This window comes from Salvia hispanica, chromosome 6, assembly GCF_023119035.1.
Source record: "Salvia hispanica cultivar TCC Black 2014 chromosome 6, UniMelb_Shisp_WGS_1.0, whole genome shotgun sequence".
NCBI classification, from domain to species: Eukaryota; Viridiplantae; Streptophyta; class Magnoliopsida; order Lamiales; family Lamiaceae; genus Salvia; species Salvia hispanica.
In genome coordinates, this window is record NC_062970.1 from 40,682,803 (window position 1) to 40,698,648 (window position 15,846).

At 35.6% G+C, this 15,846-nt stretch overlaps 1 protein-coding gene and 1 non-coding gene across 8 annotated transcripts; one reads left to right on the forward strand and one right to left on the reverse strand.

Annotated features, from left to right (window-relative positions):
- Positions 1 to 344: 344 nt before the first annotated feature.
- Positions 345 to 470, reverse strand: LOC125197635. Its single transcript, XR_007172168.1, has one exon. It is a non-coding gene; the product is annotated as a U11 spliceosomal RNA (small nuclear RNA).
- A 4,902-nt stretch (positions 471 to 5,372) lies between these two features.
- LOC125192800 (TNF receptor-associated factor homolog 1a-like) lies at positions 5,373 to 14,648 on the forward strand. Of its 7 annotated transcripts, none has more exons than XM_048090459.1 (14): positions 5,374 to 5,529; positions 6,135 to 6,367; positions 7,060 to 7,171; positions 7,907 to 7,995; positions 8,084 to 8,152; positions 8,231 to 8,360; positions 8,961 to 9,119; positions 10,091 to 10,439; positions 10,595 to 10,707; positions 11,164 to 11,284; positions 11,722 to 12,182; positions 12,266 to 12,473; positions 12,870 to 13,616; positions 13,764 to 14,648. In XM_048090459.1, exons 2-14 carry the CDS (start codon positions 6,181 to 6,183, stop codon positions 14,430 to 14,432), a joined length of 3,414 nt encoding a protein of 1,137 aa, XP_047946416.1. In that variant the 5' UTR covers positions 5,374 to 5,529; positions 6,135 to 6,180; the 3' UTR covers positions 14,433 to 14,648. The 7 variants fall into 7 exon arrangements, with proteins under 7 accessions (XP_047946418.1, XP_047946416.1, XP_047946412.1 ...); XM_048090456.1 differs by adding an exon at positions 5,648 to 5,760 and having other exon boundaries at positions 5,411 to 5,529; positions 12,870 to 14,648; XM_048090461.1 differs by lacking the exons at positions 12,870 to 13,616; positions 13,764 to 14,648 and having other exon boundaries at positions 5,373 to 5,529; positions 11,722 to 11,980; positions 12,129 to 12,182; positions 12,266 to 12,406.
- Positions 14,649 to 15,846: the final 1,198 nt, after the last annotated feature.

Genomic DNA, 15,846 nt, shown 5'->3' on the forward strand with positions numbered 1-15,846 from the left:
TTAACATTGATCCAAATACTTTCAAACGACTCTAGCCTTAAGTTACTAATTGGAGGAGATAATTTTTTACTAGATGAACTATTCTTTGTTTAACTACAATCTATAGAGTTTACAACTAAAATTTTATTCGAAAAAATCTCAATATGAATGATTATAACCGCAATTCGAAAGAATTGACTCCAAAGTGATTGAGTTCTCACTATTTCAAATTTTAAGCATAAAATGATTAGCTGTAGTAAAATTTGATTACGGCCAAGATCAGTCCTAATCAGGAAACAAAATATTGTTTAATCAAACAAACTGGTTATTAGTTAATTAATAATATAAAATGTAGGACTAAAAATAGAAGGGTCGGCCAAGGAGCCAACCCTAGAAGTTTCCAAAAATGATGTCGGCCATATGTCTTGATTTCCATACAGCACTAACCGAACTAGGGCTAGCGTGGCATATTTAGCCAACCGACCCTTTTAATTTTTCTTCAATTCCAACCTTTGTATTTATACCGTGTGTTCCACTTCCACCCTGACTCCCTCTGTTCGATGTGGGATATATACGAGAGCTTTGCTTTATGCTTCTTTTCCATTTTATTTTCTACTAATCTTCCAACTGAAACGCGCCGCAACTTTTTTTATGTGTTTTACTTTTGCAATTACTATCTTGCATCTGCATTAACTGCCCCAGAATTATTAAATTAAATTATCTTCTACTACTAGTTAATTTCAAGATCATCGTGTGGTTCAAAAGAATCTGTTGACATGAGAAAATGAAGATCAAAGACAGTGACATAATTTTACTAATATTTTTATTCAGCTCATAAGGTTAACTTGTATTTCTAATTTTCTATACCTTTTTTTACAATTTTATATATTGACCAAAAATGAGGTTATACTTAGAAGTTAGATCACTCTTACAAAAAATAAACACGCTATGAATTGGGCCATATCATATTCTACCCGTTGTTTTTTAAAAAAATCAATAAGCCCACACTGCGTGACCACATAATTTTGCCTATCTAACAAGGCCCCATCCGTTGGGGAAAAAATAAATAAAAGGAATTTAAATCAAATTTAGCTTTGTTCCAAAAAAAGTTGTCGTGCAATATATTGTTGATGTTTTCAACCAAACAACAAATCCATTCTTCATGAATAGATGACTATTTTTTAATTTACCAACAATTACTTCTACGTAGATATTCCTATTGCTATATTAAATAAAGTTCACCTAAATATTATTCCGATTGCTATATTAAATAAAGTTCACCTAAATATTATGTCATGAGTTAACTACGAACAAATTCAAATTTCATAATTTCTTTCTTTATTTTTAAAATTGTAAGAGTATCAACCAAAATTTAACATTTTACTGACAGTTTAATTTTTAATAAAAAGAAGAATATCTCACACGTTGACCTTAAAGTATGGGTATATAAATCATAGACAATCAAAATTGCTATTAACTTAAATAATTGAACCCATTTTATCACCCAACAAAATTAATAACGATCTTTATACATTTTCGGTCAATGCCTAAATTAATTTATTCATGCATGTGATTGTATTTGATCGGGAGATCTTATTACATAAAAAATAGGTTATAAAAATTATACCCCACTTACTATTAGATTGACCGACATATCAGCCAAATCCAAAGTTCACCAAATGAATTATTGAAATAATACAACAGTCTTAAATACATAATATGGTAAAGGTTGTAAACTGTAATTAGTACTTTATTATATACATTATTTATCCCGAAATCATGATTAAATTTAAATTTCAAATTACATACTTGAGCTTGAGGATTCGATCAATGTTGTAACTCTCGAGTAGTGGAATTTTTTGGTAACGACTAAATGCAATCAATTTAAGAAAATATCATCTCATTAACTACATATAAGTCCATGACGCTAAAAACCCAAAGTTACTAAAATGTTTTCAACTATACTAATTTGAGAGGAGCAATCTCAAAACTACAAGAATATCAAGTATTCTTAGCACAAAGAAACACTTACTTAAATATGACAACAATTTTGCAAATTAGTTTCAATGGTTACGTCTCTAAACTTGTTGAGAAATTTCATCTATCACTATAGGAGAATTCACCAAAAATTATATAGTATGAAATTGTGTAGAGGAAAAAGAGAATGTTATGCATATAGTATGTTTTATAATCCTTCTTATGTCCTACTATCACAATTCATCTGTGTGATAAACCAAAACATGTAAATCAACATCCTTATGTGGTAGCATATCTGAATGTACGTGGAATTGACTTTTGTGATTGGTATGGTCTTTAACCAACATATATATATATGCTTTTGTTAGTATTATACAAAGTGAATAAATAAATGCGGAATCGATCATTGTTGTTTGAGGACCATAACCCATCTTAAGATCTTTTACTTTCAATGAATTTCCTCAACAAATTGAAAAACACCATATGACATATATACTTAAAATCCATATCAATTTAATACACTTAGACTCGTAACGGAAACTTTAATTGAGTTACAGTCATTCACATTAAATTTGTCACGTATATTAGCCTAATATATTAAATATTTCCAACAATGCATGCATGAAAAGGATTGAATTATTTATAAATGAAGAACGAGTAAAAAAGTTTTTTTTTTAGAAAACAGTTTTGATCCCTAAAGCGACTAGAAATAAACGAATAAATTTAACTTTATATCATCATACTCTATTTTGAATAAACTAAACCGGTCTCTCTTTTTATATATATATTCAGCCACATCACTCACGTGTATGCATCACACGCAATACTGATTGGACGAAAAAGAGACGAAACATGACATGATTTCACACTTTATGAAATTAGTATTTTTTAACCCAATGAAACATCAATTGTGTGTTGAATTAAGTAAATAATCTAAATCGATCTTTTTCTTATGTTCAGCCATATCACTCACGTACGCATGACGCGCACTGTTGATTGGATGAAGAAGAGGCGAACGTGTGGCATGATTTTACACTTTATGAAATGTCATGGTTTTCAATCCAGCCAAACATCAATTAGGTGTTACTAGAACAACATCAACACCACGGTATAAACAAAAACAACTCCTAAGATGGGAGCCCCACCATTAAAATTTTGTATAACTATAATCCGACCGAAATTATAACAAATTTCAAACAAAAGAAAACTATATAATCTTACCCCAAAAAAAAACCCATTCCTTCTGAAATGCGGTAACGTATCCCAAATATTTAATTAATATTTGTGAGAGAGAAAACAAAAGAGGAAACATGTTGTTAGTTATTGGAGTACCATATAAGCTGTTGAATTTAATAAATTTTATTGTGGCTATTAAGAGTGATATTAGATATTATGACTCGTTTGATAGCATAGAAATACCAAGATAATGTTTTGTATCCATGTATTTCCACTTGTTTGGTAACAAAGATACTTTTATCTCATGGCCCGTGTTAACACGCTAAGCCTGTCTAGGCCCGACGAAAAATCCCTCATTTATGTATATCACCAAATTGGTGAGATATGAAACTATTCAACCTTGTTTTCCACGCTGCCCTTCTTTATTCTCTCATCCACTAACCTTCCCCACTCTAGCTGAAGGCGGTGGGGTTTCCGACGGTGCATCGCCGACTCGATCTATGACCCTGCAAATTTTCTTCTCTCCTTCGATGTACGATGGCATGTGTGGCATTGTTTGTCTCCGGCGGTAGGGATGTCAATTCAACCCGAAACCCGTGAGTCGGCCCGAATAGCCCGGTAAAATGAGCGGGTTAGGACTGTGATTTTATTACCCGAATACAAAATGGGCTAAACGGACTGGCCTGAATGGGATGACGAGTTAAACGGGTTGGCCCGAACGGGTTACAGGTCGGCCTGACGAGTTGCAAATTTTAATTAAAAAGTATTGTGTTTTAGGTTTTTTTTAATATTTTTGAATTTCATGTGGCAATCATTAATCTTCTTCAGTCTATATTCTACATTTTCCCACTCGATCCCACACTATCAACTTTTAAGTTCCACCTCAACTCATTATTTCATCGTCTCATCATCTGCCACTAATGTCTTACTACCACCAAAGCAAATCAATACAAAATTAAGAATTGACCCATCAAAATCTCAATATATTTATTATTTTAATAATGATTCATGTAAGATATTATTTTAAATATTCATAAAGAATTAATTATGAACAATGTCAAAATAATAGCATGAACACAAGTTTTAATTGAAATGATTGATTTAATTTTGATTTATTTTTGTTTAGATTGTAGTTGATCGAGATTAAGGGCTTCTCTCCAAATACTAAGGAAAACTATGAAAAAATTGAAGATTTTATATGATTCTAACTAAGAAGAAAAAATGTCTAAAATTTAAAATCATTTTATTGAGGAAAATTTGATTACAATATATATTTTTGGAAGTTTTTAGGCCCGAATAGCCCGAAACCCGAAGGTTTAGGGCTGAAAATTTATGACCCAAAAAATTCATAACTCGAATAGCCCGGCAACCCGAGTGAGTTGGCCCGAACCCGAACGGGTTAGCCCGATTGACATCCCTATCCGACAGTAGTGAGGGCGTCTCTCAATGGCCGTTGTCGTAACTTTACCGCCGTCACACCATCTTTTTCCACCGTTGAGTTTTGTGGCAGTGATATTGCAATTCTAGATCTGTCTGGGCCTTTTCATCTATGTGTTGTGCCCTTCGTCAGAGGCAATGAATAACAACGGCTATGGCTCCTCATTGGTGCTCTGTTTTCTTCCAGAATCGAGCATCTACATCTGAATTCTTGACGAGATGAACAATTTATCAATTGTTGTAAGCTTCTTCATACATGTTCAGCCATATCACTCACGTGTATGCATTACGCTGAATATTGATTGGATGAAGAAGAGACGAACGTGTAACATGATTTTACACTTTATGAAATGTTATCATTTTCAATCCAACCAAATATCAATTACGCATAAAGTTATCATTTTCAATCCAACCAAATATCAATTACGTGTTACTAGAACAACACCAACACCACGGTATAAACAAAAACACTCTAAAGATGGGAGCCCCATCATCCTAATTTTGTACAACTATAATCCGACCCAAATTATAACAAATTCCAAACAATAAAAAGAAGACTATATAATCTTACCCAAAAAGCCCCATTCCTTCTCAAAAGTGATAACATATCCCAAATATTTAATTAATATTTGCGAGAGAGAACTAAAGAGGGAACACGTTGTTAGTTATTACCATATAAACCGTTGAATTTAATAAATTTTATTATGGCTATTAAGAGTGATATTAGACTATAAAGTGTATGAAAAGTGAAACCCTACTCAACAAAACTATATTACAACACACAGAGACGCACACACAATTAAATATAAATAAGTAAGAAAAATTGGTAGAAATTCATTTCCTCCGCTTCTGTTCTAATTCAGCTGCTGCTTTTTTTTTCTTTTACCTGCGACCTCCCTAATCGCTATAGACTACTCATTCGCATAATTATTGAACAAAGCTTCGTTCTTCTTAATTAAGGTCTGTTTATGCCGCTCGATCCGAATTACATGAATATATTATCTTCTTTCGCCTGTAATTTACTGATTTTTTTTTTCTGATTTCATTTCTATTTTACATTTTGGGGATTTTGGATTAGGGTTTGGGGTACTGATATGGGTATAACCGGATGCTAATGGGTTTCTGAGGTGGTTTTTGAGCTCATCGGCTTCTCAGTTTGAAGTCGAGGATTGCTGGATTTTGTCTTGATCGGTAAAAACCACTGTGGTCGTGAACAATGGATATCGTTTAAAACATTTCTGGTTAATGTTTTTGGTCGGGTTTGGATTGTAGGGATTAGGGTTTATTGAAACTTGCATCATCTGATTTGCTTTTTTTGGTTTTTTGTAAGGATATTGAGGATTGGAATTTGTCGTGTGGCCAATCATATAATTTTGCTTTGATTATTGTACTTCTGATGTGTCAGATTGATTGCATTATCAAAAGCTTTAAAAAATGTCACTGTATTTCATTTATCAGTAATGGGTATTCAATCATGTATAATCACCATGTGACGACTTGCTAGTTTATATAATCTTATCTTGAGCTGTTATCGGTTCTGAAATGGGGCTTAATGTATATTGAAGCAAGGCGACGTTGAGGAAAGTGTGCTGGTTATTACGGAGTGGGAAAATGACTGGAGTTGCAACTGGGGAGGCTGGAGCTGGAAGATCATTTGAAGGGGTTTCAACTGGGCAACAGCAGTCTCGATGTCAGTCTGGGGAAGCAATAGCTGAATGGAGGTCTTCGGAGCAGGTTGAAAATGGGAGTCCATCTACTTCGCCCCCGTACTGGGACAGTGATGACGATGATGATGGAGGTGTGCCCTTTTTTTCCCGTTGTAGATTTCACAGCTACCTGAATTCATCAACTTTGTCTTGTGCTCTTGGTTATCGATGCTTTGCAAATGTGGGATATTGGTTGAAGATTGTACACTCTGTTTGATATCTATCGGCATCATCTATATTGTTTCCTGCTTCAGAAGCCTATTCATTTAATGAAAAGCTTATACTGGGATTGAAGGAGACCATTAATGAATCATTCAGAGAAAATATATATAAACTAAAGTTGCATGATAAATGTAAGGAAGAACTGAAGAAGAATCCAAAAGCTTATACAGCTTTTTGTACTAGAGAGATTCCAATATTTATATTTTTATCCACTTCTTATTTCGACCCGTGGAGAAAAAGAGAGAAAAAAGAACAACAAAAATAACCTTTCTTGGACTGTGATGCGGCGATTACCATTGTGGATCTGGGGATAGACATATATTAGTGACTGATTGCATTATGTCCGAGTTAAGGTGGCAGATCTTTCTTCTATTGCTTTTGAAATGTTTGTTGTTTCTATGTTTAAGTCAACCATGTGTGGAGAAATCTCTTGCTAAAAGGCATGTGGCATTCGCTTTGGATTTTGTATTTTGATTTTTACGGACTGATATCATCATTATCATTTATTCATTCAGTAAAATGTCTAGCATTGCTACAATTATTTTGGCTCATTATGCTGCAGGACCAAAGCCATCTGATTTATTCGGAAAGTATACTTGGAAGATTGAGAAATTTTCTCAAATCAACAAAAGAGAACTTCGTAGCAATGCATTTGAAGTTGGAGGCTACAAATGGTATGGTTTCCTATCAATTTTTCTTCTGCCATTGCAGTGCATAAAAGTTTCTCATTCTGCTGTATTTCTGACATGTTGACTTCAGAGTCGTTATTATGAGATTATTATTTAAGCTGATTTTCCAACCAGGTTAGATTTTAACCTTTAATGTGAAAGAAAATATTTAATTTTCTTTAAAGTGAATTATACTAATACGTTGTGCCATCTGAACCATTATTTTATGTTAGTAAACTTCATTGGCGTCCCCTATAGACTTCCTTCTCTGGTCTAGTTTAGTGTATCAAAGTAAAAAGGGATATAAATTCTAAATATTCAGATGCGTTGTGTGATTCTTTTATTTCTTTACTTTTTGAACTCCTTTTTGAGAGTTTAAATGTGTTTCCAGAGGCTTTGACTGATTTTAGTATGGGTTTGGCTTGTCCCTTCGGCAATACCTCTTCCGCTCTTCAATATTAAATCAAGCAATTACATTGAATCAATTTGGTCCTAAATAAATATTCTTATATTTTACTTTATCGACTCATTTATTTTGCACTAATCCTAATTTACTGTTCATTTTTGGAATGTCAATCCGGAAAACTGATCTGTTATGCTTGTCCTCTGACACTACTTATTTTCTGTCAATTTCATGTACTAGTAGAATGGGCTTCCTGTGATGTGTGCATATGTGAAACAATGAATTAGTCTAGTTTGGAACCTGCTGTTCACTTTTGTGACTTGGTTGATACTTGATAGGTATATTTTGATTTATCCACAAGGCTGCGATGTCTGCAATCATCTTTCTTTGTTTCTTTGTGTTGCAAATCATGACAAGCTTCTTCCAGGTATGACACATTGCATTTGTGATTTGGGTAAGTAGTACATTATTTTGTTGATTTGCAACTTGTATGTCTTGGTTTCATCTATGAACAGGGTGGAGTCACTTTGCGCAGTTCACAATTGCTGTTGTGAATAAAGATCCAAAAAAGTCCAAATATTCTGGTATTTATTCAATTATTATCATTGATTCGTTACAACCACATAACCCTGATATTGACACATTTTTATCAAAACTTGAAGATACATTACATCGTTTTTGGAAGAAGGAACATGACTGGGGATGGAAGAAATTTATGGAGCTATCAAAGGTGCTAGATGGATTTATTGATGCTGATAATTTGATAATTAAAGCTCAAGTTCAGGTTATTAGGTATAATCTATATAATCCATCTGTCAATCTATATTGCATTTTAGATTAATAAAAATTAGAGAGCTGAAAGCCAATCAGTTCATGTTCTGTGAATAAAAACTGTATATGAATGTTTAATGTGCCCATCTCTTGAACGTTGCTTTTCTGAAAGCACAAGTATACGAGTTTCTTCAACAATCCAGGCTAAGTTGAAAATGATACAGTACTATGCGTAACTTACTATCCATGTGAGCATTTCCTTAGATAAATGTCACATTCCAAGCATGCCTGGATTCTCCACTATATTATGATGTCTATATATACTAAGTTGGATTTGCTTCATATTCGAAGACAAGCTTGCTAATCTACTTTGCTGCTTGGTTTAACTGTTAGTTAAATGTTACCAGATAGTATCCTTTTATCAATACTATACAAAACAATTCAATGGGATAATTTTGTTATTATTCAAAAAAGCTTTCTAATTAAACGTGATTGTAAAACACATGATTACTAGCTAGTTACTTTTATTTTCTTTTCATGCGTGCATCTGTGAATGGCCTTGAACTTATCTGCATGACTTGGTTAATAATTTCCACTCTAAACCTTAAATGTCGCTTGCAGGGAGAGAGCCGATCGACCTTTTCGTTGCCTTGACTGTCTATATCGGAGGGAACTTGTAAGAGTGTACTTAACGAATGTCGAACAGATTTGTCGGCGTTTTGTGGAAGAACGTAGGGCAAAACTCGGAAAACTATTAGAGGATAAAGCTACATGGTCTAGGTATTGTGTGCATGTTTTTGACGCTATTTTTCTCCACTATCTTCTTTTTCCAGGAATATGGAATATTTAAATGTTCTTAAATTAAGCTTCGTTTTAGACTTTTAGTTCAGGAGCAGTACTTATGCATAATTTATTGATCATTGTGTATGGAATTGTATATTCGTAGAGACATTGCCGGTAACTTAAATTTTGTCTTGTGTGTGTACACTTTGCCATTTTGGGGGTGCCACAAAATATTGCACACTTTCTAACTTTCATTCTTTGGAAACCTATCTTTTGTATCTACCCTCACTTTGCACACCTATTTACAAAAACCCAAACATGGCCCACCATTATCTACTTCAACTAACATATAGAACAACACAGTGGGGCCATTTTCCACTCACAAAACACTACCTAAATTTCATTAAAACCCATGCCATACTAGGATGTGCTTCTTATATCCCCTGCCTTGTTGAGTAGAGTTTATCTAGTAATGCTGAAAGTATAGGTTAACTATTTTCTGGACAGATGGAGTGTTATTTTCATCAATTTGGGCTCAATATATTGTCATTTGTCGGACGCTTGCAGATTCTTAAAACTGTTGCATTCATTCTTTGAAGTAGATGTTTGAAAGGTGTATTCACCCAAGATCATGTGTCCTCTGTGCATGACAACTATCCTCATACGCAAATGAAAATTTCGCTGTTGAGAACACATGGATATCCTTAGCTTATTCTATAGGGAGAGATCACCTAAAGGTCATTGATGTAGAACTACTGTATTACGATCAAAATAAATTCCATGTTTTCCCCCCTTTAATATTTCCCCTAGAGTGGATGAAAGCTTCAATTGCAATAAAATTTTCTGAAACTGACATATCATGTTTTGTTCTTAACCTGATGATTTATTCAAGCTATGTTCTGTTCACATAATCACTTTCAGTGGTGCTATGCCAACTAAATATTTACATCGTTCAATTAATTTTTCAGTTTCTGTGCTTTCTGGTTGGGTATTGACCAAAGTTCCCGCCGCCGTATGTCCCGAGAGAAGTCAGAGTCCATTCTGAAAGTTGTTGTGAAACAATTTTTCATAGAAAAGGAGGTGACATCCACTCTTGTCATGGATTCTTTGTATAGTGGTTTGAAAGCCCTTGAAGGCCAGAATAAGGGTAAAAAGAGTAAGGGCAAGTATTTAGAGGCAGAAGAATTACCAGTTCCTATAGTTGGCATTGAGAAAGATACGTTCATTTTGGTGGATGATGTATTGCTACTGCTAGAGCGGGCAGCTATGGAACCGTTGCCTCCAAAGGATGAGAAGGGTCCCCAAAATCGTACTAAGGTTTGGTTTTTGCTGTCCAACTCTCCGTGTTTTTCCCGATCTGTAACCATTTGTTAATTTGTTTTGGCGAGTTGCTTGAATGAGCACTGCCACTATTCTGAGTGGTTTTGTTAAATTTATTGACATATTCTGATTTGTTCTTCTTTTGTTAATAGGATGGGACTGTAGGAGAGGAGTTCAACAAAGATTCTATTGAACGTGACGAGAGGAGACTTACTGAATTGGGTAGACGAACTATTGAGATATTTGTATTGGCCCACATATACAGGTAATCATTTTTTTTATTATGCACTCATTCATAAGATTAGGCGCTTATGGCTCTGAAAACATCTGATATTTTGTTGATGCTATATAGCCTATATTATAATAGATTTTAGCACACAGTAATTTTATATTGTCAACTACAGAACTACTTGACTTGAGTGAAGCTGTGGTTTTGTTCATATTAATGGTGGTCTTTGAATTGTACATATCCCTGCTCTTCTTTATAAGAAGAATGAGGGAGAGGTTTTTACCTAGGTACTTTAACATAAGGAACATTTTTGCACCACCAAGTTGAAAGCGTTCACCATTTTTCTGCTAATTTTTTCTTTTTTTTGCCAAATTAGATTGTTTGCTATTTCATTCATTACTTAAAACTTGCCAAATGGTTTGTTTGTGTTTGTGATTAAGCAATATTGTTATTTCATTTGATAATTGTTTACTCTTCTTGTTGCTATAATAGTAAAATTGAGGTGGCATACCAAGAGGCCGTTGCCCTCAAGAAGCAAGAAGAACTCATCCGTGAAGAGGAGGAAAAATCCAGGCGAGGAGTTGATAAGGAAAAAAAGTCTAAAAAGAAACAGGTCTGTTAAGACTTAGACACTTAGTTTTACATGGTGATATTGAGGAAGTCCCCTTTCAGGGATATTCAGGGCAAAATGCATGCATATGAGCTGATTGTGGTTTTGTTGAAAACTTTGAATGTTAGATACTCTACATTGACAATTGAAAAATGGTGATATATCTTCATAATGTGCCTCTCTAAGACTTTGCTTATCTACATGCCACGTTCACTTGTATTCACATTTTTGGTTAATTATGTTTACAAGATACTTCTTGACTTCCATTTCTGCCCGTTTCTGTTACCCCTCTGAAACATATGAAAACTTTCTTTTGGTTCTTGTTTTTGGTATAGCTGGTGTAGATGATAAGTGATTGTAGGGATCATGTGAAGTTATTTTAACTTAAGAATGGTGTTAGGAACTATAACATACATGGGGTGTCTTCAACACATTTTCAGGCAAAACAGAAAAAGAATAACCGAAAAGGAAAGGATAAAGTGAAGGATGACAAACCAGGCTGCACTGTCCATGACATGATTGAGCAAGATAGTTCTTCAGCTGAAAGAATAGAAATAGCTGCTGAGCCAGAAACTGTACTTGAAAAATCTGACGCAGTTGAAGATGCTTCTGATGCATCTGATTCTGTAGATGGTGTTCCCGAAATACTCCTACCTGATTCTGACGATAGAGATGTCAGTCCTGTCAAATCGGATACAGGTACTTCTGAAGTGCACCCCCCCACAGGAGCGCCGGGCAGTGTTACTAGAGGTCTTCCTACTGGGCAGAATGGCACAGAAGGAAGACCTCTATCTGCTGTAGATGATAGCTCTTCAAATTGTTCCTCTGACTCTGTGCTTTCTGTTAGAAGTGGGCCACAGAAAGGCAATTCATATGATAAAAACATAAAATCTCCTAGCAGGTAAATATTTCTGCCTACTTGGTTTTCCGTATTTACTGTTTTACATTGTGGTAGATGCTACATCTTCCAATTTTAATTTCCAGAGGGAGGAACAGCCATAGCAAGAAGACTTCTGGCACATGTGAGTGGGTTAATGAAGAACCTAGGCAACCATTTGAAGCTGTTCAAAATGCAAGGAACACAAATGACACATCTCGATGTCCGAATGGTGCTGAACAGCCATCTCAGGCTGCTGGTCAGTCTTTGCAGGAGAAGGTGAGAAATGGGAATGTGCAGAAAGCAGGGAAAAAGGTGCATTTCTTACATTACAGTGTTACATTAAGTGAAGTTTGAAGCAAACTTGAAGCTTAAACTGGAATCTTGTGGATCACATTTCCATCTTGATTTAAAATCCGTGCTTGATCATGCTTTACTACAACCGTCTGCTCTATCTAAGCGAGTAGATAATTGGTTTTGTAATATATTACTGTGCATTATTACATGCCACTAGCTCCCTTACACACATATCTCCATGCTTCAACACTTCTGGACTATCATGCTTCAGTCAGGTGCTTGACGTGTCAATTTTACCCTCTAATAAGTGATTTTCAGTTGCTCGGAAAATTGTTAGCGTCAGGGGGCTTGCTCAGTTGGTTGTACTCTTCCACTTTTTAAAAATTATTTTTCTTTTGGTTTTGTTTGTTTTAGGTTGAAGAAACTGGTTCCCTGCATAACATTTCGAAGACTAAAAATGACATTGAAGTTGAAGCACGTGGGGATAATGGTGCGCGTGTAACTTCCTCGCTCAAGAGCCCTTCAAATGGAACACTACTAGCTGCTCCAGTGAAGGTGGATACAAGGAGCAATGCTTCAGTTAGTCAAGTCCTGGTCAAGAAACCATCCTCAAATAGTCCTAAACAAGCTGTCAACCCTGTACTTTCAGTGAATTCATCTGAAAATACTCCCATATCGAAACCTGTACCTCAAAAATTTGCTACCTTAAGACCTGCTGACAAGCCTGCTGGATATCAAAAGCACACTGTGAATGAGAAGATTCTGACACAGGAAGTGATTGAAACTGCCCAGCAGAAGCCTGCAGCCTCGAAACCTGCCGAGAAACCCTCTGGACAGAAACCCGTTGGAACTGAAAAGCTTTCCTCACATGAAGTGCCTGCCACGTCCGACAAGCCCTCCATTCCGCCGATACCCGTTATGTCAAGACCCTTGAGTGCCCCTCTAGTAGCTGGTCCCAGGCCTACAGTTTCCATGGTTTCGATGGTGCAAACAGCACCAGTGCTGGCGCGATCAGTTAGTGCTGCTGGTCGACTGGGCCCCGAAAGTACTGCATATGGATCACAGAATTATGTTCCTCAGTCCTATCGAAATGCTATGATGGGTGGTCCTAGTGCTGGAAGTTCATCTACCTATTCTCATAATCATTCTGCCAGTTCAGTGGTAAATACATCACATTCTTACTCACAAGCACCCACTCTTGTATCGGCGCCACTGTTTCCCTCCCACAGCTCCGATAGAATCGATACTAATCCGACCAAGCCGAGCCTCTCATTTGGGATGTTGAATAATCATGATAATATGTTGCAGAATGGGACTATGTGGATGGATCGCCCTCAGAGGGTAGTGGATGGTAACAGAAATCTACATCGTGATCATAATTCCCTGGCGAGTGAGCTTCATGGTCTTGAATTGAATGGTACAATTAATAGCAGATCTCAGGACCAACTCCCATCTGAATATCCAGCCTGCACGTCGGGTCGCCTAAGCAACCATGTACTTCCTGATGAGTTCCCACACCTCGACATCATCAACGACTTGCTTGATGACGGTCATGGAGTTGGAATGTCGTCCAGAATGAACTCTGACTATCAAATGTTCAGCAGCACGCCCCATCACATCAACAGGCAGTATACCTTCCCTGGCGACCCCAACATGTCAGGTGGGGCCGGTCCGTCAGCAAGCGCGTGCAGATTTGACAGAACAAGAAGTTATCACGACGACGGGTACCAACATAGTTATGGCACGCCCGGGAGAAGTTACGACACACTCAGGGATATGGTCCCACCGGGCAGTTCTCGGCCTTATGCAAATGGACAGGCTGATAGTTACATGGCGAGCCAGTGGCAGATGTCGGGTTCGGATCCACAGTTGAGGAACATGGACAGTGATGGCTATTCCTATCATTTACCAGAGTATCAGAACCTCAGTGCTGGCATCAATGGCTACACAGCATTCAGACCTTCAAATCGACCTTGAAAAGCTTGAAATAGGCCTAAAACTCAGTTTGTACTACGAAATAATTTGTCAAAGGGGAAGAAAAAAGAAGTTATGATTTTTAGATTTGAAGTTGAGGTTGTCACCTTTATGCTAAAGATTACATCTTGTAAAGGGTTATTCTTTCTGCCTTTTTTCTTTTTCTCAAATGTTGAGGTTCCTGAATAATGTTGGTCTCAATTTTAGCACTTTCTTGAATTTGAAACTCTTCCATTGGTCTCTTTACAAATCGTGTTTTGATCTCGTGATGTTGGAATATGAGATGAAATATTTCTTGGGGAGAATTTTGTAAATTAGGTCCTGTTTTTTTTTTTTAATTAACCTTTAACAGAGAAAGGAGGAAATATGTTGAGGTTTGGACTTTAAATAACAGAGAGAGTTTTTCAAGAGTGAAACTATGAAAGTCGTATGCAGTTGTCAAAATTGGCGTGGCATATGTATTCAAGTATTAACCAAGTAAAATTGGTTATCCTCTAAAAAGGGATTTTAGTGGGGGCGTGTATTAATTAACTTAGCAATATAATTAGCAGATATTAATCCTTAAGTTAGAAGACTGCTCATGTACACGTCAGAAAGAATATGGAGTACAAGAAAATTCTACATTTAAAATCTTTGAAATAATATGATTCCCCAACATGGAACATGACTATCTAGTCAATTAAATCTAATTGGCTTGGAATTTCCTCTTATTAAATAAATTTCTGCAGTCAATTAAATGCTAATTTCTCATTTCATCATTTGTTTAACTGAGAATGTGCTGAATTCTGTAAATATACTCCTAGTTTTCAATATATTGAAAAAACAATATATGAATGCAGGTGTCTTGAGTTAATTTGACCTACTATTCAAAGTTACATATGTAGCTGATCATAATTGACCTGACTGCTTCAAAACCCCACTTTGTCTTGCTAGTTCAGATTTGATTTATTTATTTGAAATAAATGAAGCCAAAGTAGTAAAGTCCAATTCTGCATTAAAAATAAATACTCCAGTTGAGGCGACATAATATTAAAAAGGATAACAAATTTATTTATTTAGAATATCTGTACAAATTGAAGCAAGACAAAAAGAATATCCAACAACCTAACTTGAATGGCTGCTCCCATTAAGGAGAATATATAAAAAATAAAATAATGAATAAACATAATCGAAACCTTCTACTCTCTAACTCTTCCCATCTCGGTATTTCATTTAAGCATATATCACATGTATAGTACGAGTAGGCTCGATTTCGCTATACACATGACATTGCACTAGTAAAATGAAATACTATGAGATGAAAGAAATAGGTAATCTCAACATAATTATTGAAATGAAAAATGAAAAATAAAAAAATCTTCTCAAGAAGATGAGTCTTTGTCTATAACTATAACTCCACTTCCCACCGGAGGAGCTG